This window comes from Lonchura striata, chromosome 20, assembly GCF_046129695.1.
Source record: "Lonchura striata isolate bLonStr1 chromosome 20, bLonStr1.mat, whole genome shotgun sequence".
NCBI classification, from domain to species: Eukaryota; Metazoa; Chordata; class Aves; order Passeriformes; family Estrildidae; genus Lonchura; species Lonchura striata.
In genome coordinates, this window is record NC_134622.1 from 7216700 (window position 1) to 7239661 (window position 22962).

Here is a 22962-nt window from a genome sequence, read left to right on the forward strand (position 1 = left end):
ACAGCAGCACTCCAGTGCTTTCCCTCCACACAACAGCTCTGGGAGACCTTAGCTCCTCGAGGAAGACCTGAAACCTCGAGTGCTGCTTCAGTTGCAGACATATTCCACACTGTGGTCTGTTGAGCAAGTACCCAAAACAAAGAACAAGCCCCGAAATGAGCTTGCTTGCTAGATTTGCTGTCAGTCAGCTCTGAAAAACAGCCTCCAGAGAAGCCCTGCAGACACAGAGATCACAAATAAACGTGAAAGATGCCAAGTAGAAACTTGTTACAGCCATATTAACCACCCCCAGGGTAAGAGTGTTACTTCTCTCCTGACAGACTGGCATCACCAGGCTACTCCCACTGGAGTGTCACCACGCTGAGTGGCATCAAGAGCAAAACTACACAGCACTGGAAAGGCACTGCCACTGACAGCACCAGGAACACACAAAATTATTCCTGAGCACACACTAAGGACAGGTAAGAAAGCAAAAGTCTGACAACAAACACTGAGAGCACTGGAACTGAGAAATATCAGCTCCAGCAAGAGCCAAAAATCTGCAGGAGGTGCTTGTCCTACTCCTCTGTGTCCCTGCAAGGCTTTCACCAAGCACAAGAAGCCACGGTTTAGCCAGCCCAGGAAAGTGACATCCATCCTCACCCACAGCTTCCTTCCACCACCCACACACCACTGGCACACAACAAACAGACCCAGCACATCAAAAACCCAGCGCCACATCTCCCAGCCACCGAGACACAGAGATCCTCAAGGAGACACAATTCTCCTGTATTTCACCCTGGAAATTACTCACTCCCCCCTCTACAGCCCACCCACAAACCTCAGCTGGGCCATCTTCTCCAGCCCCTCGGGGCTGATGCGGTCTCTGGACAGGAGGTTGCTGAGCTGCTGCTCCTGGTTCCCAGCCTCACGCAGGAGTTTGCTGAGCTCCTGCTGATGGAAGTTCCTCATCTGCTGCTCCGTGTCGGGGCCCAGAGTATTGGTGAGTGGGCCACACAGGTACTGCCCTGCCTGGCCAGAGTACCCGGGGTAATAGGCTCCTGGGTACACCCCGTTGGTTGGACCCATAGGATACTGCAGGGAATAGCCACCATAGGGATACTGGGGGCCTTGCCCGGAGGCACGAGGGTAATAATAAGGGTTGTCAGAGTTTTGGAATTTATAGTAGGAGGGTTGGGCCTGGCGGGCTTCCCCCCAGGAGGTGGGGCTCACTTCATCATCCGTGTCTAGGAAGTGAAGCTGAGCAATCTGGCTCTTCAGGGCGGGTTTTTGGTCCGGGTTGTTTGGGTCCCACAGCCGGCGGGCAGTGCCACCTCGGCCCCGGCTCCGGGGGCCTTTGCTGCCAGCCCCGCCCAGCAGGAGCCTGGGCCCGGGGTGAGTGGCTTCAGGGACACCCCCTGAGCTGGCAGAGAGGTCCGTGTTGGCAGGCAGGAACAGGATCCCACGGCCCCTCCCTTGAGGCTCCCTGCTCTGACTCCTCGTCTCTGAAACCTCTAAGGCCTTCAGGGACTTTTTTTTATCTGTATCTGCCAGGCTGACGTCCCTGTTCATGGTCCTGCTGTCAAATGTCACTCGAAAGGGTCCCTTGACTTCCCTGCCGTTGCTGCTCCATTCGCTCTCGCTCCTGGAAGCTCGGCTCTGCTCCGAATGCCTCCTCCTGTCCGAGGTCCTGCTGGAGACGTACACCTCGGCCTCATCAATCCTGTCATCGTCCAAGGAGTCTGTGGAGGACACGGAGAGCTGCTTCCTAGGACGTAGCCTCTCCCTGGCACGCTCCTGCCTCCTCTCCACACCATCCACGAGCAGGGCTCCGTCCGTGCTGTTGCTGCTCCCGGCTGAGCTGGTGCTGCAGGTGCGGTACCGGCTGCGCCGCTTGTCCGTGCGGGAATAGCGCTTGGTGGAGCCCAGCTTCCCCGGCAGCACCTCATCCCCCACCCTCCTCAGCCTCTCACTTCGCTCTGCTCGTCTCCCTTTATCTCCCCTGGAGGCTTTCACTGCTTCCCCTGCCTGGCTCCCCTCTCTATCCTCCTTGCTCGATTTAATTTTCCTGTTGTTGTCTTTCCCAGTGCTTTTCTCAGTCTCTTCACCTCCCTCGACTTTCAGCTGCTCCATCCTCCCGGTGATTTCCTCGCTGGCCAGGGAGGGTTCTTTAGCTGCGGAGTGCAGGCGTTTCCCAGGCTGGTAGATCTGTTGGTCTGGTTTTTTGGTTCTCCTGGGGGTCTTTGGACACCACTCATCCACAATGGGCTGCTTGGATGAGTTTTCCTGGCTTTGCAGGCTGCCTTTGGTCTCTGTTTCTTCCTTGTCCTGTGAAGGACCATTCTGCTTGGGGCCATTGCTTTTGTCACAGTCTTCCACAGCTGGAGTTCCTATTCCCACAGAGTCCTTGTCCCCAGCTCTCTCCTCCTTGTCCTCCTCAGCTCTGCTCCTTTCCTTCTCTGAGGCCTCTTGCTTTGGTGACACAAGTTTGCCCCTCAGTCTGGAGAGACCAGGTTTGTAAATCTCCTGGTCTGGGCGCCTGTTGTCTTTGCGGTGCCTCGGCTCCTTCACCTCCTTCATGTTTTCTGGGGGAAAACAGAAGAAAGTTATCCCCAGGGACCAAAAAACACCATGACAAATATTCAAGCCAAGGCAAAGAGCCTGCCACCCTCAGGGCATGTCCAGGAGAGATCTGAAAATCTATTTAGTCAGTATTTATGGGAAATCACAGAATAAAGTAGAAAATGAGACAGTGTAACACAACTGACCAAATCTTTGGCCCCAGCCATTTACAAATCCCGCCCTGCAACAGGTTTTCCTCAAAGCACAACACCAGACTTGAGCACAAGGAGTAAAGTTGGATCACCACAGGTTCAGCAGTTCAGCAGCAGCCACCTGCCTGCTGTTGGCGCAGGAGCTGCCATCCCCAGCAGCGTCTGGAGTCAAAGACGCCTTTCCCCGTGCTCACAATCCGGTAACGTTTCTCTCCTCCTTCTTTAACCGTATTTACAAAAAAAAAAAAAAAAAAATCGTTACAGAGCCCAGGCCGCACCACGCACGGTTAAACGACCCACCAGAGCCGGGCTGTTCCCCGCAGCATTCCCTAAACTTTCTCCTGTCAGTACCGCGCACCGGCCGCAGCCCCGAACCTCCGCCGGTACCGGGGGCTCGGCCCGGAGGACCCCGAGGGGCTGGGACCGAGCATCCCGGGGCAAAGCCGCCGCCGCCCGCCGCGCAGCCTCCCCGTTCTGGGCTTGGCTCCGGCCGTGCGCTCCCACCCCGGACAGCCCCGTGCCGGCGCCGGTGTGGCGGCAGCGCTGCCCCAAGCCCTACCCCAGGCGCAGCCGAGCAGCGCGGCCGCGGGCAGCGCCTCTGCAGCAAAGGCGCGGCCCAGCAGCGGGCGGCGAGTGCCCCGGCGCCCCTCACCTCGCCCGCCGCCGGCCGCGCGGGCCTGCGCCGCCACCATGTCCCGCAGCTCGGCGGCCGAGACGCGGACGCGCTCCAGCCCCTCCGCCATCTTGGCTGCGCCGGGGGGGCGGGCGGCGCCGACGGCGGCCGCGCAGGGACAAACCTCCGCCGGCGCGGCCGCGCGCAGGCGCCGCTCCGCCGGCCGCTCCGATGGCGGCGCTGCCGCTGGGGCTGGGCGAGGTGCGGGACGCGGAGCGGCGGCTGCGGGGCCGCATCCATCGCACGCCGCTGCTCACCTGCGCCGCGCTGGACCGCATGGCCGGCAGGAGGCTGCTCTTCAAGTGCGAGCTCCTGCAGAAGACCGGGTCCTTCAAGGTGCGCGGGGACGGCGGCAGCGCAAAGGCGCGGGGCAAGGGTCGCTTTTTGCAAGAGGGAAACGCGCGGTCCAGCAGCCAGCAGCTCCTGCGTGGGTGCTGCCCGGGGCTGAGGGGTGGGCGGTGCACGGGGGACACCCGGCCCTGCACACACAGCTCTCCCTGCAGATGCGCGGCGCGCTGAACGCGGTGAGGAGCCTGGCGGAGGAAAGGCAGCGCAGCGGGCGGGAGCCGCCCCGCGCCGTGGTGACACACAGCAGCGGCAACCACGGGCAGGCACTCGCCTGTGCTGCTCGGGAAGAAGGTAACCTGTGCCCCCGACCTCCCCCAGCTCCGAGGGGCAGGCACCGGGGAAATGCACAGCTGGTAATGCACAGCTGGTTCCGCTGGGGAGGATGGAGATCCCTCTCCTGAATCCATAGGTAAGGCATTGCCTGCTCCTGCAGTTTGAACTGGCCGCTGTGACTTTTGGGTTGACTTCCTCTCTCATCCCACAGGTATTCCTGCCTACATCGTGGTGCCCCGGACTGCCCCACGGTGTAAGCAAGATGCCATTCGTGCCTACGGTGCCACACTGGTGCCATGTGATCCCAATGACAAGGTAAGGCACAGCAGAGGCTGCCCAGGGATACTGCCCAGGCAGAGTGAGAGGTGACCTCTGTGCCTTCCCTTAGTCCAGAGCCGAGACAGCATCCACTGTAGTCCAGGAGACAGGAGGAGTCCTGGTGCACCCCAATCAGGAGCTGGCAGTGATTGCAGGGCAAGGCACCATCGCCCTGGAGGTGCTGGAGCAGGTGAGGGAAATGCACAGCCCAGCCCCTGCAGGGGCACAGCAAAAAGGGGGGACACAAAGTGTCAGAAGCCCTCACACTTCCTTTCTGCACAGGCACCCCAGGTAAATGCAGTGGTGGTTCCTGTTGGAGGTGGAGGAATGGTTGCAGGAATAGCAGTCGCCATCAAGGTAGGCAACAGCTCATCCAGTAACCTCCCTGTGGGAAGGGCAGGACTCTCAAGGCAGACAGCAGCTTTAAGCAGAATGACTCTGCAGTGGAAGTCTCTGGGTGCCTGGGGTCTGCATGGCAGCAGCAGCAGCAGGGCCTGCCTAGCCCCCTGCCCACACAGAAACGGGACGGGCACACACTGGTGTCACCCAGGTGGTTCCTCCTGCTCCCCCCAGGCTTTGAGGCCAGATGTGAAGGTGTTTGCTGCTGAGCCAAGCAACGTGGATGACTGCTACCAGTCCAAGCTCCGAGGGGAGCTGACCCCCAACCTCCACCCGCGGGACACCATCGCAGACGCAGTCAAAACCAGCATCGGACCCAACACGTGGCCCATCATCAGGGATTTGGTTGATGATGTCCTGACAGTCTCAGAGGAAGAAATCAAGGTAAAGGCTCCCAGCTCCCTTCTCACGGTAGCTGCCAGCCGGCAGCTGCCTCCACCCCCGCCCTGCCCCTCTGCTCTCACCCCAACACACTCCCAGAGCAGCACAAGCCCCTGTGCACCCCTGCAGCTGTGACACCCACGCTGTCTCCAGCTGGAAAGGGCTGTTGGGAGCTCTGCCCTCCCTTCCCAGAGTGCTGCAGGGATGCCCTGGAGCAGCCTGTGCTGGCTGCTGGGCTGACAGCTGCTGCCCTGTCCCAACAGCGAGCCACGTGGCTGGTGTGGGAAAGGATGAAGCTGCTGATTGAGCCAACAGCAGGCGTGGGACTGGCGGCCGTGCTCTCGGAGCAGTTCCAGGCAGTCCCCTGGGACGTGCAGAACGTTTGCATCGTGCTGTGCGGGGGAAACGTGGACCTGAGATCCCTGACCTGGCTCACAGACCTCTCTGGGAAAGCAGCAGAATGAGGATGGAGTGGCGTTTCACGGAATGAAAATGTCACTCTGCATTTGTGCAGCGGTTTATGTGCAACTAAAAACAGATCAAGTTCAAACATTTGGGAGTTTTTGTGGAGGGAGAAGGGAAGCTGGCATTGGTCTCTGTGGGGGGGCTGGAAACAAAGCACCGCCTGTTCTCCCCTCCCCAGCTGCCTTGCTCTGGCCCAGGCCTCCAGAGAGCTGCACTCAGTCACCCTCCCCAGCTGCTACTTGGCTCTTCTTTCTCAGCATCACAGGAACTGCCAGCAAACTCCTCCACACAGCAAAATCCCTGCACACCACACGTGGCAGGGCATGAAACAATCCCAGTGGGACAAGGGTGGACACAGCCTCCTGGCCAGCACCATGACAGAGGCACTTAGGCATTTTTGACATTTTCCATTAAAATAAATAGCTGTAGCTGGTACCTGAGCAGCAGCTGCCCCTGTACAGACCCCAGCAGTAACATATCCAAGGCATCAGTGCTGTCCTCACAGTGCACGGGCCAAGAACAGCATCCAGGGAGCCAAGGCACAAACTCCAGCCACGCTGGAGACTCATTCCATCTCCACCTCCCGCTCTGGCAGTGCACTCTCACTCCTCACCCACGGCACAGGCTCCGGGACATGAGGGTCATAAGTCCATTTGGGAAAAACACGCTTGTAGAGGTTCAGCAGCACCGTGTCCTGGGACTTGAGCTGCCCATCAAAGTGGCACTTCATGTGGCCATGGGTCCCTAGGCAGAGGGCAGAAGAGGCCATTAGCAGTCTCTCAGGCACAGGATAACACCATGCCAGCAACACACCAAACCTACCTAGTGGCTCCTTGATGTGCCCTCTGCGTCCCCACTTTGTCCTCAGCTCCACGGGCTTGAACCACATCACATCCTCTGGAGATGGAAACACAAAAGGCAGGTAAGGAACAGGCTGTGCTGCACCAACATAACCACAGGGACAGAACTTCCAGAACCCCTCCTCCCAGCAGAGACCAGCTGCACCTCTGTTGAAGAACATGTATCGCACGACAGCCGTCTTGGTGAAGATCTTGAAGGGGTGGCCACTGAGCACCAGGCGCTTGATGACGATCCTGTCGGGGTCCACGGAGAGCAGGGAGCCCGTGGCAATGAGGTCGTGCATTCCTGCCAGGCAAAGCCACCAATGCACCAGGGCAGGTGCCTCCATCACCCCTTCCCCACCACAAACCCCCTCCCCAAAGAGTGTCAGGCCCGCAGCAGGGACACACAAGTGACAGCAGGGATGGAGATGAGCTCATCCCTAACAGCAGGAAGGGAACAGCTGTTTCAAGTCATACTTTCTGGAGAGATGCACTTGTAAGCAGGGTATGGGGATAGTTTGTTTCCCAGACACCACCTCCTCAGCATTTATCAACTCACCATTGCTTCTCTGTTTGAAAAGCAGCACTGAGGCAGGAGGGAAAGTGATGGGAGCGTAGACAGTCACCACCAGGGCAGCATCTGGGCGCAGGAAACGCTCCAGCTTATGCTTATCAGCTAGGACAGAGCAGCAATGATCAAGTTCAGGCCAAGAGCAGTCCTCAGAGCTGTGAGAAACCCCAGAGCTCATCTTCCCTGTTCAACAAACACCCCTCCTCTGCTGGCACTGAGTATCTGGGAATGAAGGTGATCTTCTGGCATGGAACCTGCACCTTGCCTGGATCAGTGAACCACCTTTCCCAAGCCATTCTACTCCCCATGATTTAGTGCCTGCCCTGGAAGCCTCAGAGCCTAGGAGTGAGTCTTCACAAGAATACTTCAGACAGGTTCAGACACCACGGCTAAGACATCACAGGCTTCCTGCTCCAGAATTCCCAGCCCCACTGCTGCTGTAGCCAGTCCCTGCCAAACCTGAGGTGTGCTGGGAGAACAGGGGGGATGCTCGGAAGCGTCTGAACCCGCAGTGGAAGATCAGCTCCTCCTTGGCCCTCACTGGCTCGCTGTTGCCCGGGTGCCGACGCACCAGGAAGTTCAACACGGACATCTGGAAGAGGCAGGACAGTGAGGGGCTGCTGGCAGGGCGTGGTGGGCAGCAGAAAACAACAGGACATTGCAGCAGAGATGAATGCCCTCGAAAACGGGGTCCCAAAAAGTCACTAGTCAGCAGTGCCAGGCTCAGACACTTTATCCTAAACCCCCCAGGCAGTTTCTGTGTGCTCTGACCTGCTCTGAAACAGGAGCTACGTGGGGAGATTTCAGCCCAAACCCTGTGCAGCCAGACCTCCCCAAGCCATGCAGCCTGAAGGAACAGGGAGCTGCACATCCCTCCAAGGTTTATCCTTTATGTTCACCTTTTGTTCATGGGGGAGCAGTGAGAACAGGACCAGGGGTTTCCCCTCCTTGAAGCTCTCCATCACCGAGACAGGGACGTTGCAGATATTAAGTGTAACGTACCAGCCCACCTGCCAAGACAGGAGCAGTTGTGAACACTTCTCTCAACAATGAAAAAAAAGTGTCAGAAGATGTGCCTGGATTAGGGAGGGAATCCAGAAGAAAACTGTCTGAACTTAGAGCTTCCTGCTAAGAACCAGCTGGCTGAAAGATCCACCCAACCACCTCCCCTGATAAGTCACTCCTATTGGGAGCAAAGGAACACAACAGGGAAAGAGATCAGCAAAAGGGAATTACTGAAGCTCCTTCAGTCTCCTCCTTCTCTATTTGCCTGAAGAGATTCTTTCTGGTTCGGGAGAAGTCCTGGAACTGGAAGATCCTGGCATAATCCCTTGGAAGATTCTCTTTGGGGTCCCAAGGAGAAGTCCGGAAGCTTTTTAGCCCCCTGTACTTCTGGAACCTTGAGATCAGAGAGCAGGAAAGACAAATTACTTCACCAACTGAGGTGAATCCCATCCTTCACCACCACCTGTGGTCTGCAGGGTCTCACACCCTCAGGGAGGACAAAGAGTGCAAAGCAAACATTAGCCTTCAGGAAAGGTGCAAAGAGAGCTAAAACCAGCAGCCAAATCCCCAAACAACCTGTCCTTGCCTCAGGGCCATCCTCCTCCCTCTCCCAGGTCAGGACCCAGCTCTCCCTGCCAACTAGTGCCTGCTCTGGAAGCCTCAGAGCCAGAAAGAATCTTCACAAGAGTCCTTCAGCCAGGTTCAGACACCACGGCTAAGACATCACAGGCTTCCTCACCAAACTAAACAGAAAGGCACCTTCCAGTTCCTCTCCCAGCAGAGCATCCCATTTCTTACCTGACTCTGGCAGGCACATCCCGTGGCGTGTCCACCTCATCTGGAAACATCTCATCCATTCTCTCCTGCTTGTATCTCTCCAGCATCTGCTCGTCCTCCTCCATCTTCTCATCGTACTGATCATCCCGCAGGCACTCAGACACGGTCATGGTCTCACTCTCCTCCTCCCCAGCTTCCTCCTCACTGCTCTCCCCCTCCTGGCACAGGGCAGCACAGAGCCTGTGAGCACACAGAGCTGTGCATGCAGCACTGGCACCCTGGGTGTGCTCACATTGTGGGATTTAGGACCCCAGCCCATCCTTTTGGGGTCTAACAGGCCAAAGAAGCAACATAATACATGTGGGATTTAAGAGCAGAGATCCAGGCAAGTCCTGGCTCTGCATCATGCCCTTGCACAGACAAAGCAAGCTGGAAGGACAGAATCTTTCTAGAGCATGCAGTAATGCCCTGGAGAGCACTTGTACTATCAGCTCTTGGAGGTACCTGAGAAACTGCCTCTTCCATCAGATCATCCATGTCGTCATCTTCGTCGTCATCATCATCATCATCATCATCTTTCTCACTTCCTTCTTCTCCATCATCCACAATCCAGGCAGCCTGGTATTTGGATGTGCCTTTGGGGACCTTCACCACCCTCCTGTTTGCCTTCAGAGATTCTGTAGGATTTCCACTAGTGGTTAATACAGGAACAGTTCTCCTTCCCCTCAGCAACATTTACACCAGGGCAGCCAAAACCAGATCTAGACTAGAATTGCCTTTTTCCCAGCACAGAATTTGTCAGGACAGCCAAAACCTACTAACTTGCCAGGTAAACCACACAACCTGATGGGACTGGGGATGGAAGCCATCCCAACTAAGATGTTTCTTCACAGCCACCCTGGTGACAGAGGTTTCTAACAACCCTCCTAAGAAGGACACAGAAGAGATACAGAACTATTGCTTCTGCTCACCCTCTGCTTCCTGCAGTTCTTCTTCAGTGGGCCACGTCTGCTCCCCTTCCATGGGATCAGGAACCACTTCTGACTGTAGAGACTCCTGCTTGCTTGGATCTGCCTTCATCAGCACCTTGACATCTTCCTCCATCTCAACAGCACCATTTCCAGAGTCATCCTGAAGGGGAAGAGCAGAGTTCCTAGATCTGAACACACCTAACTGAAGCTTGCAGTCAGTCTCAGGTGAAACTCCCTTCATGATGTCATGACATAACCCTCATTACACACTGCAGGCACAAAACCTCAGCCCAGCAGCAGAACACAGATAGAACTCTCCTTCCCCTCTCCTCACCCACATACCCCCAGCTGTATTTTCCCCAATGAAAGTTTAGAAAACTTATGTTCTAAGAGGACTGGCAAAGCTCTCACCCCACACACCTGAACCTCCATGTCCTGGCTCCTCTTCTGTCCTTTAACCACCCGTGGGTTCAAAGAGAGCGGGTCAGGGGGAGCATCCACCTGGCTCAGCTGGAAGTCCCCATGCCCCACGATGTGCACCAGGCTGTTCACGTTGAGGGTCTGTCCCCGGACAAAGCCGGACACCTTCAGGGTGCCCAGCAGGTCGCTGTCCTGGCTGGGCACAAACTCAGCAGCACGGGCCAGCAGGTGAGCGCGGCGGTCCCGGAAAGCCAAGTGCCTCTGCTTCTGGGAGCTGAGGTGCCTCAGGAGCAGCGAGGATTCCTGCTCCGTGTTCAGTGGGAACAGCTTGGCCTCGGGGAAACGCTTCTCAATGGATTTGGAGAGTTTCTTCCTGGCATCTATCCTCTTCTTAGGGGGCAGGTCAGTGCCTCCCGGGACAGCCAGAGCTGCCGAGCAAAGAACAGAGCTCCCATCAGATCCTAAAACTCCTGATGTTCTTTTTACCAAACACAGGCAAACACTTGGATGTCAGCAGCCCAAATGGCCAGATTTGCACCACAGGTACAAAGGGAGTTTGGTTTTAGTGGTGCCCAGCAGAACAAAGAGCAACAGCCATAAACTGAAATGAAAGAACTTCTACCTCAATATAAGAAAAAAGTTCTTTTCACTGAAGGTGACAGAGCCCTGAAATTTAATTACTGTGACACTCATTCCCCATATTAAGCACCCCCAGAAACCCAAAACATTTCTCACCATAACTGGGGAGCCCCTGTGCAAAGAGGCAGGAGAGGCAGTGTTCCCCTGCACTGTCCCATCCATCCACAGGATCCAGGATGAACAGCAGGGAATCAGCAACCTTGGCAAGGTCTAAAACCGCGTGAAGATCCCCTGCACCCAAAACACCTCCATTAGTGGGGCTGCCAGAGGCACCAGAACCAAGAACCCAAGCAACAGCAGTGCCTCCTCACCTGCCTGGGCTGTGACAAAGTGCCAGCGCTGCTTGAGCTGTGGGCAGAGCAGAGCAAAGCCACCAGCTCCGCCCTCATCTGCACGGACAATGGCCGAGCTGAGGCTCTGCAGCAGCCGCAGCGAGTCCTGCACTGCAGCCCGGCTGTGCAGCAGCACCACAACCACCAGGTGCGGGGGGCCATCCCTGCTGCCAAGGCTGCGCTTCTCTGCCAGCACCTGCGGGTGAGGGCAGCGTGTGAATGCCCCAGGGCAGAGTGTGAATGCCCCGGGGCAGGGTGTGGATGCCCGAGGGCAGAGTGTGGATGCCCAAAGGCAGGGTGTGGATGCCCAAAGGCAGGGTGTGGATGCCACAGGGCAGGGTGTGGATGCCCCAGGGCAGAGTGTGGATGCCCCAGGGCACCGTATGGATGCCCCAGGGCAGAGTGTGAATGCCCCAGGGCAGGGTGTGTCGATGCCCCAGGGCAGCGTGTGAATGCCCCAGGGCAGGGTGTGGATGCCCAAAGGCAAGGTGTGGATGCCCCAGGGCATAGTGTGATTGCCCTGGGGCAGAGTGTGAATGCCCCAGGGCAGGGTGTGGATGCCCCGAGGGCAGAGTGTGGATGCCCCAGGGCAGAGTGTGGATGCCCAAAGGCAGGGTGTGGATGCCCAAAGGCAGGGTGTGGATGCCCCAGGGCAGAGTGTGAATGCCCCAGGGCAGCGTGTGGATGCCCCAGGGCAGAGTGTGGATGCCCAAAGGCAGAGTGTGGATGCCCAAAGGCAGGGTGTGGATGCCCAAAGGCAGGGTGTGGATGCCACAGGGCAGGGTGTGGATGCCCCTAGAGCAGAGTGTGGATGCCCCAGGGCAGAGTGTGGATGCCCAAAGGCAGGGTGTGGATGCCCCAGGGCAGAGTGTGAATGCCCCAGGGCAGGGTGTGGATGCCCAAAGGCAGAGTGTGGATGCCCCGAGGGCAGAGTGTGGATGCCTGAGGGCAGAGTGTGAATGCCCCAGGGCAGAGTGTGGATGCCCAAAGGCAGGGTGTGGATGCCCCGGGGCAGGGTGTGTATGCCCCGGGGCAGAGTGTGGATGCCCAAAGGCAGGGTGTGGATGCCCCGGGGCAGGGTGTGTATGCCCCGGGGCAGAGTGTGGATGCCAGCCCGAACGCGCCTCTTCTCCCGCTCCCGACCCAGGCCAGACTTCCCCACACCGCACCCGGTCCGGTAACCCTCCGCTTGGCCCGAACCGGGCCTGGCACCCGCTCGTTTCCTCCGCAAAAACCCAAACCGGTTGGACTGCACGGCCCGCACGCAGAGCCCCACGGCCGCATTCAAGCCCCCTCCGGCACAGACTCGAGCCGACCCGTTTCCCGCTGCCCCGCCACGACCGGCCCGGTTCCGCCGGTGCCTCACCGCCTCCTTGCGCTGCCGGCGGAGCTGCAGCGCCTGATGCCGCCGGTCCACCCTGCTCAGGTCGCGGAGCCGCCGGCGAGGCTGGGCCTTGACGGGGACGCGGCCTGCGGGAAGAGAACGGTAAGGCCGGCGGAGGGGCGGCGGGGAGCCGGCGGGGAGCCCGTGCCGTCTCACCTCCAGCGCGGCGCTGCGAGGAGCCGCTGTGCTTGCCGCCCTTGTGCGCCTTGTTCTGCTGCTTGAGCGGCCCGGGCCGGTGCGCGCCCGCCGCCGCCATCACCATGCTGCCGCCTCGCCGCCGTGCGCCACTTCCGCAGCGACGGGAACCGCGGGATCGCACGTGGGCGGCGAGAGGGAGGGACCGGGAAAGGAACCCCGGGAAAGGAGCCCGGGAGCGGGACCGAGCCCCGGCAAAGGAGCCGGGGACCGGGACCGAGCCCCGGGGCCGGGACCGAGCCCCGGGAAAGAAGCCCGGGACGGGGACTGGGGCAGGGACCGAGCCCCGGGAAAGGAGCCCGGGAGCGGGACCGAGCCCCGGCAAAGGAGCCTGGGACCGGGACCGGGACCGAGCCCCGTCAAAGGAGACCGGGATGGGGACCGGGACCGAGACCCGGGAAAGGAGCCCGGGAACGGGACCGGGACGGAACCCGGGAAAGGGCAAGGGCGAGCCCCGGGACCGAGACCGAGTCCTGGCAAAGGAGACCGGGACCGAGCCCCGTGAAAGGAGCCCGGGAACGGGACCGGGACCGAGCCCCGTGAAAGGAGCCCCGGACCGGGACCGAGCCCCGTGAAAGGAGCCCGGGAACGGGACCGGGACCGAGCCCCGTGAAAGGAGCCCGGAACGGGGACCGGGACCGAGCCCGGGAAAGGAGCCCGGGAACGGGACCGAGCCCCGGGAAAGGAGCCCGGGAACGGGACCGAGCCCCGGGAAAGGAGCCCGAGACGGGGACTGGGACCGACCCCTGGGAAAGGAGCCCCGGGACAGGGACCGGGACCGAGCCCCGGGGAAAGGGCAGGGGCGAGCCCCGAGGCGCGGAGGGTAGAGCCCCGGGGTTGGTGGCCGTAGTGCCGCTGGGCAATGAGAGGCGGGAGGCAGAGCCGTTCGTTCAGCGCTTTATTGGTTGGTTCTTTGTACAGGTATTTACACGGAGAGGGAGACAGGGCTCGGCCGCGCTCCGGGAAGGGCCGGGGGGATGAAGGAGTTGAGGAAAGGCCCTGCCGAGCGTCTGGCATCGCGCCCAGGCGCCAGGACAGGACAAAGCCTGCCGGAGTGGAAACATTCCTCCTGTCCCCGGTCTGTTACCGCGGTGACCTCGGTCTTGCTAATCATTATCCAGGCAGGAATGTCCGTTCCTAGGCAGAGGCCTCAGCCCCCATGGGACATCACCCCAAACCCCAGCAGAGCCTGCCCCGGGATCACTCCATCGCTAGGTTAAACATTCACAGGGGTGTTGCAATCGCCAGGAAAGCTGAAGCAAGCCGAGGGAGAGCCAGGGCAGCTGCATGGGAAGGGAAAAGCAGGTTCCTACAGGTTCCTGCTGCCTCTGAACTTGAGGCATCTTCCCACCTCCTCCTCCTGAGAGGAAATCAGCATGACAGCAGCAATGTCAGGTTGTCAGCTGTGAATGGTCTTTAGGGATCCTTTCCTACCCCTAAAAGCAGACTGGCTGTTTAAACTTTTGAAACTCTAAATATGAGCACTACCTGAGAGGAAGGAAGACACAAAACTGAAGAGTACTGGTGACAGATGAACACTGCAGTGATTGAGTCTCTCTAAACAGGAATCCAGTGGCTGTGGCACAGCATGAGAGTCTCCCCCAAAGGCTGTTTGCCCACAGCACTGCCTCAGCTCTGCCTTGCAGAGCTAAAGGCAAACAGCCTTAGAGGGGGTTCCAGGGAAGAGGGAAAAGCTAGGATACTTCTAAATCAAGGAAAACATCCCGTGAGTTAGTTATACCTTGTCATTTAAGCAAGAGTAGGGAAAGGAGGAAGGCTGGAAACTCTTCCTAGGGTTATCACAAAGCCAAGCACTTCTGCCTTCCAGTCATGCAGAAGTCTGGAAACCCAGAGGCATCAAGAAGGGTTCCACACCATGGGGGCTGATGAGCTTTGCAATTCTCAGTGCTGCTCAGGCTTTCCCACACATCCATACATTGTCATCTTACAGGGATTTCACTGACCTGCACATTCCTGCAGGGCCCTCCAGACACATGCCACCAAAAAATCACAACCTGCCAAGCAGAGCAAGCAGGAACAGAAAGCCAAGCACTGCCTCACAGCATTCCAAGTGAAAACAAGCATCCCTGTTACAGCAGTAACTACCAAGGAAATATTGCTGCAGTCAGTGTGAGCAGGGAATAACCTCCAGCAGCTGAGATGCAAATCCCTGCAGCAAAGCAAGGCCCTGGCAGGGAGAGGGCTCCTCTCAGCTCTCCTGTACCATCACAATACAGAGCCTGGTGCTCTGCACACACAGGATGCTGTGACAGCACCATACATCACCCATGTTGTCCCCTCTGCACCAAAAAGAACAGGCTTTGTATCAGAGCACAAACCCAGACAAGCTGTGCCATGAGTGGAGCTCACAGGCTGCTCCAACTCTATCCGAATCCCAAAAAGCAGCTGCACTGCAGAAAAGCTGAGCTCACATTCCTGTTCCCTATAGAAGGAGCAGCTGCTTCTGAAGCAGCAAGAACTCTGGGCTGACTCCACACAGGGGGAGCAACAAGCTGGGACAGGCTGGATGCAAAGCCAGGGCCTTGGCTTAGGAAGGAAGACTGGTTGCAACTGGAAGGGCCAGTTTATTAGAGAAACCTCACATTGCAGAGAAGTCACAACACATTGGAAAGGTCCAGGCCTGCTGAGGAGGGCCAGTCTTCTGCAGCAGCATAGATCTACATCCCCCAGCCCCAAAAACCCAGCAGGTGCCACAGAGGGAAGGGTTACCTGGAACACAGCTTATGTTTTACAAGCAGCCTGAGAGAAGGGCCAGTAGTAAAGTTCCAAAAAAAATCCTCCCCGGCAGAAAACAGTTACAACAAAAATGGTTTACAATGTTTAAAAGCTCCGTGTTCTTGGCTGCAGCATAAAGGGGAGGCAAAGGTCTACAACACACACAGGCCTCCGTGGCTCTGGGCACTCTGATCTACCAGTGAAGGCCAGAGGGAGGGGTCTTCTCATCTTTGTTGCTTTCCAGGGAAAAGGGTGGGATTCGGACATCAAAGTGGGAGCCATCAGGCCTCTCAAATCGAAAAGTGCCCCTGCAAAAATAATGGCAGAGGTCACACTGAGGCCAGGGACAAACACACCTAAGACACATCAGCAAAAGGGAAAGACCTGAGCTCTTCCACGTCCTGGGGGTCCATCTGCAAGGCTGGTCCAGCAGCAAGGACATGGGCTCAGCTGCAAACATGTGCTGCCAAGATAACTCATTTATGGAGGACTCCTGGGCAGTTTTACAGCACATCCCTAACATATCTCCTGCACAAAGCTGTGATGATTGCAGCCCATAGCAATCATCACATGCACCCAAGCATCCTCCATGCACCTGCAGTGGTGTTTACCCAACTCCCACTCCCCAGGAGACAGAGCCATCTGAGCTATTTTTACAGACTGGTTACATGTAAATTCAGATTTGTGTTTCTTGGCAGGAGCTCCACAGGTTGCCAATGACATTAAGAAGTCCCATCACAGATGTAATTTGGAATAGCTTCAGCTTTGCATTTCAGAACTGAGCCTGCCTGTCCTGGTACAACCATTTGTTTCCTGCTCTGAACTACAGAACACAACGTGGGCAAGAGGGTTGTTGAGATAAATTAACATGTTCTCAGGACAGAGAGGACACAACTGAACACCAGAAGTCAAGCTGAGCAGCTTCTGAGCTGCAGAACCTTTGTCTCTTTGTTGTCAGGATGTATGCAGAGAGGGAAAAACTACTAGACCATCTGGTTTTATTCCCCAGGGCATCCATTCAGGCAATTCAAAACACTTCACATGACAAACAAGGTACACCCTATATACAAAGAGCTGCTCTCCTGTTTTTCCCAACTCAAAGGCAACTTAACTTTGAAGATTTCCTTTAAAAAATGCAGAAGGACCTGTCATATGGAAGGCAAGAGTTTGCTGTGCAATCTTTGTCCACGCAAAGGTGACACAAATGTGCTAACCCAAAAGGCAAATAAAGACAAGCTGCTTTAATCCCAAAGCACAGGGAAAGAACAACTAAGCTGGGCACTTCTCTCCCAGCACTTACAGAAGAAGAAACTTAAACACCAGTTAGACTGGAGTCCTTACCTGGTCTAAACTAGGAAAACCCCTGCATGACCAATTCCTGACACAGATGTGCACAGAGATGGAGTTAAAGCCCAGCCCTCTCTCAAGAGACACCAGAGCACACATCCCTGCTGCTGAGGAATCACCAGTACAAGGCCTTGGCTCTTGCACCAAGGACAAAAGGAAGAATTGCTTAATGTCTCTAAATCCAGTCTACTACAGCAGGAGGATAAATTATCCTGGTGCAGAGAACCAAAAGATCATCTGATCACTAACTAGGATACAGCTAGAGAGAAGCTCATAAAATTTTAGCTACCAGCTATGCCCTGTCCAGTCCACTTCCACCCAGCTTTCAGCCACAACCTCAGGCTGCAATCTGCACCCCAGCTTACTGCTGGGGGGTCCTACACCCAAAACACTGCTGCAACAATAAGGGCTTCTTACCACATGTGACCACTGGATGCCTGCAGGGAGACGTGGCTGCTGTACTGAAATGCTGGCTGTTCTTTGGACAAAACTGGCTCCTGAGAAGACAAAAGACCACTGGGCATCAGCAATTCTACCACAGATAGGCATCAACAGGAAATTTATATAGCATGAGAAAAAAACCAAACAGGGACCTACACCCTAGCACTTCTGCCAATTACACAGCAAACAATTTGTCCACTGAGTAGCACCAGGATCCCATTATTATTCCACTTTTCCAACCACCAGTCATACTCTAATACTCAGTGTGAAGTTTCAGTTCACACAGACAAACAACAGATGGAAAGCTCACATGACTTTTTTCACTGCCTGCTTCCCACTTCATCGATTTCAAGTGCCCACTAAGCAATTTACTGGCAAATCCACACAATCAAGTGAGAGAACTCCAGCAAAGGGCCATATTTCCCAAAAAAAAAAGGCTGCTTGGTACCTACCCTTCCCACAACCCCACGGCCTCGGACCGTTTCCAAGGTGCCAGACAAGCTGAATATCCTCCAGTGCCGTTCTCGGAGCTGCACCACCTCACTGTCCAGGTTCTCCAGGCGGATACAGTAGCGCCACTGGGCAGAAGAAAGACTCTCATCAAGAGCTGAAATCAGCTGCAACCAGTTGATAACCTACAGCTGGCACTGGGAAACAGCTGCCAGGCATAGGCTACTCTCCCTCAGAGCTTATCACGCTGCAGTGATGCCACAGCAAATTAACTCCTTCCCTTTAGCTGCTCCGTGATACAAAAGGCACTTACCCAGTAGACATGGGAATTCTGGGCTTCCTGTCAAGAGAAACAAAAGACTTTAGCAGCTGCCCTTGGACACGTGGTGCCAAAAACCTCTTCAGCTGTCACCAGAGCACCAGCACAAGGGCTCTCACTCCGTGCCAGGGTGACGCAGGCAACTCACATGAGCACAGACAGCTGCTCTCTGAGGCCTTCCATCAGCAGAGCCTGGCACTGGCTCTGCTCTACTGTAATCATGAGCTGGGAGATTTGCAAGGATCTTGTGACAACCCCCGGGGTTCATCTCCACATTAATTACACTCTTTCTACAGATCTAGAAACACCCCTTTCCTTGCCTTCGGGCACCTGTTTTTTTGACAAACATTAGCTGCACTCCACAAAAGTTGGAAATCCACACCAAAACGTGCACCTGCCACAGCTCAGGCTCCCAAAGAGCTGTGCTCAGAAATCACAAACTGCTGAGGGAATTCCCAGCTCTCCCACTCAGGAAGGAGTCTGTTGGAGCCACATTATTTTGGATGGTCCACAGGAAGTTCTGTGCTATAAAGAGCACATGGTTATCAGCTAAACCCAGAAGGCTTTAGCCAAACTAGAGGCAGGAAACGGGCAGGGAACCACAGCCCATCACTGGTCAGGATAACAGACGTGTCTGTTGTTACAGAGCAGATGGCCCCAGTGTCACCTCACTGGCAGTAACAGGACCAATTCCAAAGTCTTCCCGAATATCTTCCTAGTACTGTTGTGCAGAACATTACAGGTTATTTCTCATCCTACTGGTAACCAGCAAAAGCCAGTATGCAGGAGCTGTTCTCCACAAATACATGACAAAACAGTTTCATGTTTATACCCATGAGAACAAAATGGCAACTGTGGTTAAATGTCACTTCTCCAGTAAGCAGAAGGTACCTTCAGGCAGCAAACTAGTCTTACAAAAACAAGCCAGTGAAACAAATGGCAGAATTACCAGAGCACCAGAGACTTACCCTCATGCCCATGTAGAAGGGGATAACAGTGACACGGATGTTCTCTGTGGTTTCTCGGTGCACATCCGAGAGCTCCAGCCAGGGGTGGTTCTTCTCCTGCCACGCACACAGAGTGTCCCTTGCTACAAAAGGTGGGACTGTGGGGAGGGAAAGGTGAGAGGTAACACTGTAGCTGGAGTGCTCTCCCCTCAACACAATTCCTTTAAAAATAATATTCAAAGGTAGCTTGACTGTAACAAACCCCAGGCTAGACATGATTTTTATACCATATCCAAGATGATGGGGTTTGGGTATTTTTTATAGAGCACTGCAAGCATCTGGCTCTGAAGAATTCCCTGTGAAGACAGAATTTACCTTTTGTTTGGTCGTACATGAGGAACCTCTCAAAGAGCTCATGCTGGATGGGCACTTGATCAGTGGAGCTGTAGGGAAGGATGTCTTCATGGCTTACATAGTCTAAACCTGAAAAAGAAACCCCAAAAGCTATGGTACTTCCCCAACAGAGAGAAGCTCAGAAGTCTGGCAGAAAAATTGATCATACTAGTGAGACAAAAGGACTTTGGCAGCAGAAGTCAAAGCTAGTATCACTACTGCAATGAAAAATGGAGGAGATGTGCCAGGAATAACTCTTGGCAGTGCTCTCCTGTGAGATTTTTCATGGAGTGACTCCTCTGATAAACACACACTGCCCTGCAAAGTGCCTGCATTGCCCCAAAAGCACTCTGGGCAGGAAATGCCCAGGACAGGAATAAATCCAGCTGTCCTGACGACAAAGTAGAACAGCCCATCTACAACTTGGTATGGGATCTATGTCTCAAGAGCTCAAATCAGACATGGCTGTGTCTGATCACAGAGGACCCAAAGCTATGGACAGATCCACTACAGAATGTCCTGTAGGAATTGCTGCTTTAGGGGTTGATCACTGATACCTTTTCCATCTCACCTCACAACAAGCAGAGGCTGCAGGAGGATTTCACTCACCTGGGATGGCATAGAGGGCTCTGCTGTCATCATGATTTGCCAGGAACGTCACTGCCTCTGTCTGTGATCTCTGGGACTGAGAAACAGGGAGGTTTATGTCTTTCTGTGTGCATTGCTGCAGGACAGCTTCCAGTCATATTTCAGCTCATCAGTGTGGTTTATAAAGCACGTAATGTTTATTTCATTTAACCACCTCACCTCAGGACTTCTCTCCATTTAATTCCTCTGGGCTAACTCCCCACTCAAACAAGTGAGAAGCATTTTCAGTGCTGCAGCCCACATTCCTAATGACCTGTGTGCAACAGTGTGGGAACAGAACCAGGAAGAGGAAAGGAGGTTGGAAAGGGGAAACACGATCCAGAAAACAGTTGTAAGACATTCCAGATGATCTCTCTCAGGGAAAACATGCCTTGAAGAACAATTTTATCCAAAAATCCTAACCAATCCAGTTAGCCACCAAAGCAATTTTCCTTCAGTGCCTGTCCCTTTGAACCACTCATGTAGGAGAAGATACTCAAGTTTCAATGCCAAGATTACTCATTACTTACTATATGTGGACAATCCCGGGCATCTATTAACACCTGGTAGTAAGTGTGTGTTTTACCCTTGACCTCTTTGGAACCATGGCCTGCCACATTCTCGCTCCTAAAGAGAAAAGCAAAGCTCTGAGCTCAAGCCCAGGATGGCAGCAAGTTCTTGTTACCAGGACCAAGCATTTATAAACAATCACTTTCTTAAAAAGCCACATTTTGCAGCCTAAAATCATCTGGTTGCACCCAAACCAGAGCCCCACAAGCCACCCACACAATGACAGATGAGCCGAGATGACCATCAGTGGTGTCTGACACAGGCACAACAGCTCAGAGGTTGTTCCTGCTCAGTGTATGCTCCTCTCTGGGGCGGATATTCCTACTGCCCTCTGGTTTTCTCTCTGATCCTCACTCCTTCCCAGTACAACTCATCACAGGCCAGGGGAAACACAGATGCAGGAGGGAAGAGAACTGAATAGCAAGTCAAGAAGGATGAACTTGGCTTTGTGGGTTGAAACTGAGGAGGAAGCTGACAAATCCAACCCACTGGCAATCTACAGCAGCCTCCAAATGGTAACACGGGGGCCTGGAGCTAACTCAAAAAGAGTCTTTTTGTATAATAAAAAATGTCATTGGCATAATTTAAAAATATATTTTTATTTCCTCCATACATACACTTTCATCTTTCATACTTCCATCATGTCTCTAATTAATATTCAATAATGAAGTATCTCCTCTTAAATGACCTCTCCTAGTTTGCACTCATGCAAACAGGCCCATGCCATTGCCCCTCCTTAAAAACACTTGTTTACCCCAAATAGGAAACTCACTACAAAATATAAATCTAACAGACCAAATCCTCAAATCCTTACTTTTCTGTGACAGGAGAAGCCACATCCCGATCATAAAGCCTGGCTTGCCAGGGAAACAGGACTATTCCTCGATAGCCAAACACACTGTGAAGGAAGAGCTGGAAGGAACAAATAATTGCAGCTGAATTATTTTTAAAATCTGTTATCTGAGGTAAAACTACAAACATTCACAAAAGGTTTAATGTGTGGGATGGGGATACAGGGAGAATCATCACTGTCATGATCCAGAGCAGAAAGAGGGAAACAGTTTGGGATGGGAGAAGAAATCCATGTCATCTCTATCCCCTAAAAGGGAAGAACTAAACCAGCAGTGCAGTAATAGAGCAGAAAGGAGAGACTGCTCACAAAAAGATCTGAGAGTCTTAAGGACAGGAATTACAAGGTTAGCTCTTATTTCTCAAATTCACTGATTATCTCTTTGGATCCTTGAGGGAGAAAACCCCAAAGTAAGACAGTGGAGCAAATGCCACTGTACAACAGTTGTGTTGTGCTGCAGATTTTTATCAAGCTCCTATTGTCAGATGACTGACAAACTGCAGACACAGCACAGACAAGGAGCACCGAGCTGTGAAACTCCCAGCCTTCTGCTGCTGACTTCTCCTTACAGGAAAAATCCCTCAGCTCCCCAATCCCTACTGCATGAGGCTGTAGGATCAGCTGTGCCACTCCAGAACCCCTTACCTGGCCTGTCTCTGTTTCCCCCCAAACCCCTTACCTGGCCTGTCTCTGTTTCCCCCCAAACCCCTTACCTGGCCTGTCTCTGTTTCCCTCAGAACCCCTTACCTGGCCTGTCTCATATTTCCCCCCAAACCCCTTACCTGGCCTGTCTCTGTTTCCCCCCAAACCCCTTACCTGGCCTGTCTCTGTTTCCCCCCAAGCCCCTTACCTGGCCTGTCTCTGTTTCCCCCCAAACCCCTTACCTGGCCTGTCTCTGTTTCCCCCCAAACCCCTTACCTGGCCTGTCTCGTACTTCCCGTGCTGCTTCGGGGCCTCAAACACCCCCACGGTCTCCAGCACTTTGCCCTCGGGACGGTTCCTGGGAGCAGAGAGGCAGCTTGGAGGGTTTGCAGGGGCTGAAGCAGCCGCCAGCCCAGGGGGACACCGCTGCCCAGCTTGTGTGCACCCCACAAGAGCCCCACTATGCACTGTACAGCCCGTTCCTCCCCCTGCCCTCCACCTTTCGCCTCTCCCCACTGCCCTGGGCACCCTCACGCAGTTGCTCCTTTAGCCAAATCCCCCCTCTCCCACTTCTGCACGCTGACACCCCCGCAACGCCTCAGCACACCCCAACCCCTCCCAAACACCCCCCTGCCCTCACCCAACCCAGGCCTCACCGCGACGAGAGGTGCCGCCTGGGCGGCAGCAGCAGCGGCGCCGCCGCCGCCCCGCCGGTGCCCAGAGCCCGCAGGTGGCGGGCGGGGGGCGGCTCCCAGAGCGGGGGCGGCCCGCGGGCGCGGGCCCGGCCCAGCGCCGCCGCCACGTACCGCCGCGCCGCGCCGCCCGACATCCCACCGCCCGCGGCCCACAGTGCCCCGCGCCGCCGCGCCCGCCCCGCCCGCCCCGCCGCGCTCC

General features: G+C 55.3%; 4 protein-coding genes and 2 non-coding genes across 8 annotated transcripts in view; 1 reads left to right on the forward strand and 5 right to left on the reverse strand.

Moving 5' to 3' along the window:
- SMG6 (SMG6 nonsense mediated mRNA decay factor) overlaps positions 1-3507 on the reverse strand; it is a 105079-nt gene extending 101572 nt beyond the window's left edge. For 2 of the 3 annotated variants that reach the window (XM_021551031.2, XM_021551030.2), the window contains exons 1-2: positions 3406-3507; positions 821-2564 (exon numbers count right to left, since the gene is read on the reverse strand). In XM_021551031.2, the coding sequence (XP_021406706.2) occupies positions 821-2564; positions 3406-3496 (1835 nt within the window). In that variant the 5' untranslated portion in view covers positions 3497-3507. Of the gene's footprint in view, positions 1-820; positions 2565-3312; positions 3362-3405 lie in introns of those variants that run through there. The other variant, XM_077787512.1, reaches the window with a different exon arrangement.
- A 78-nt stretch (positions 3508-3585) lies between these two features.
- On the forward strand, positions 3586-5695 carry SRR (serine racemase). Its single transcript, XM_021550960.2, has 7 exons — positions 3586-3762; positions 3930-4065; positions 4259-4362; positions 4436-4555; positions 4648-4722; positions 4939-5148; positions 5409-5695. The coding sequence occupies exons 1-7, from the start codon at positions 3598-3600 to the stop codon at positions 5607-5609; spliced, it is 1011 nt and encodes a 336-aa protein (XP_021406635.1). The 5' UTR covers positions 3586-3597; the 3' UTR covers positions 5610-5695.
- A 302-nt stretch (positions 5696-5997) lies between these two features.
- Positions 5998-12835, reverse strand: TSR1 (TSR1 ribosome maturation factor). The gene is made up of 15 exons (XM_021550958.3): positions 12708-12835; positions 12534-12637; positions 11147-11363; positions 10932-11066; positions 10197-10624; positions 9777-9936; positions 9310-9482; positions 8827-9023; positions 8260-8422; positions 7923-8033; positions 7483-7615; positions 7012-7128; positions 6616-6756; positions 6433-6507; positions 5998-6354 (listed from the first exon to the last, which is right to left on the reverse strand). The coding sequence occupies exons 1-15, from the start codon at positions 12811-12813 to the stop codon at positions 6176-6178; spliced, it is 2439 nt and encodes an 812-aa protein (XP_021406633.2). The 5' UTR covers positions 12814-12835; the 3' UTR covers positions 5998-6175.
- Positions 7343-7435, reverse strand: LOC116184322 (small nucleolar RNA SNORD91 family). The gene has a single exon (XR_004149083.1). It is a non-coding gene; the product is annotated as a small nucleolar RNA SNORD91 family (small nucleolar RNA).
- LOC116184323 (small nucleolar RNA SNORD91 family) lies at positions 8676-8766 on the reverse strand. The gene has a single exon (XR_004149084.1). It is a non-coding gene; the product is annotated as a small nucleolar RNA SNORD91 family (small nucleolar RNA).
- Positions 12836-13631: 796 nt separating the features above from the next.
- On the reverse strand, positions 13632-22897 carry POLDIP2 (DNA polymerase delta interacting protein 2). Its single transcript, XM_021550911.2, has 11 exons — positions 22725-22897; positions 22345-22426; positions 21391-21488; positions 20537-20633; positions 19989-20064; positions 19362-19469; positions 19008-19144; positions 18034-18060; positions 17723-17848; positions 17247-17326; positions 13632-15790 (listed from the first exon to the last, which is right to left on the reverse strand). The coding sequence occupies exons 1-11, from the start codon at positions 22895-22897 to the stop codon at positions 15676-15678; spliced, it is 1119 nt and encodes a 372-aa protein (XP_021406586.2). The 3' UTR covers positions 13632-15675.
- Between the last annotated feature and the right edge of the window lie 65 nt (positions 22898-22962).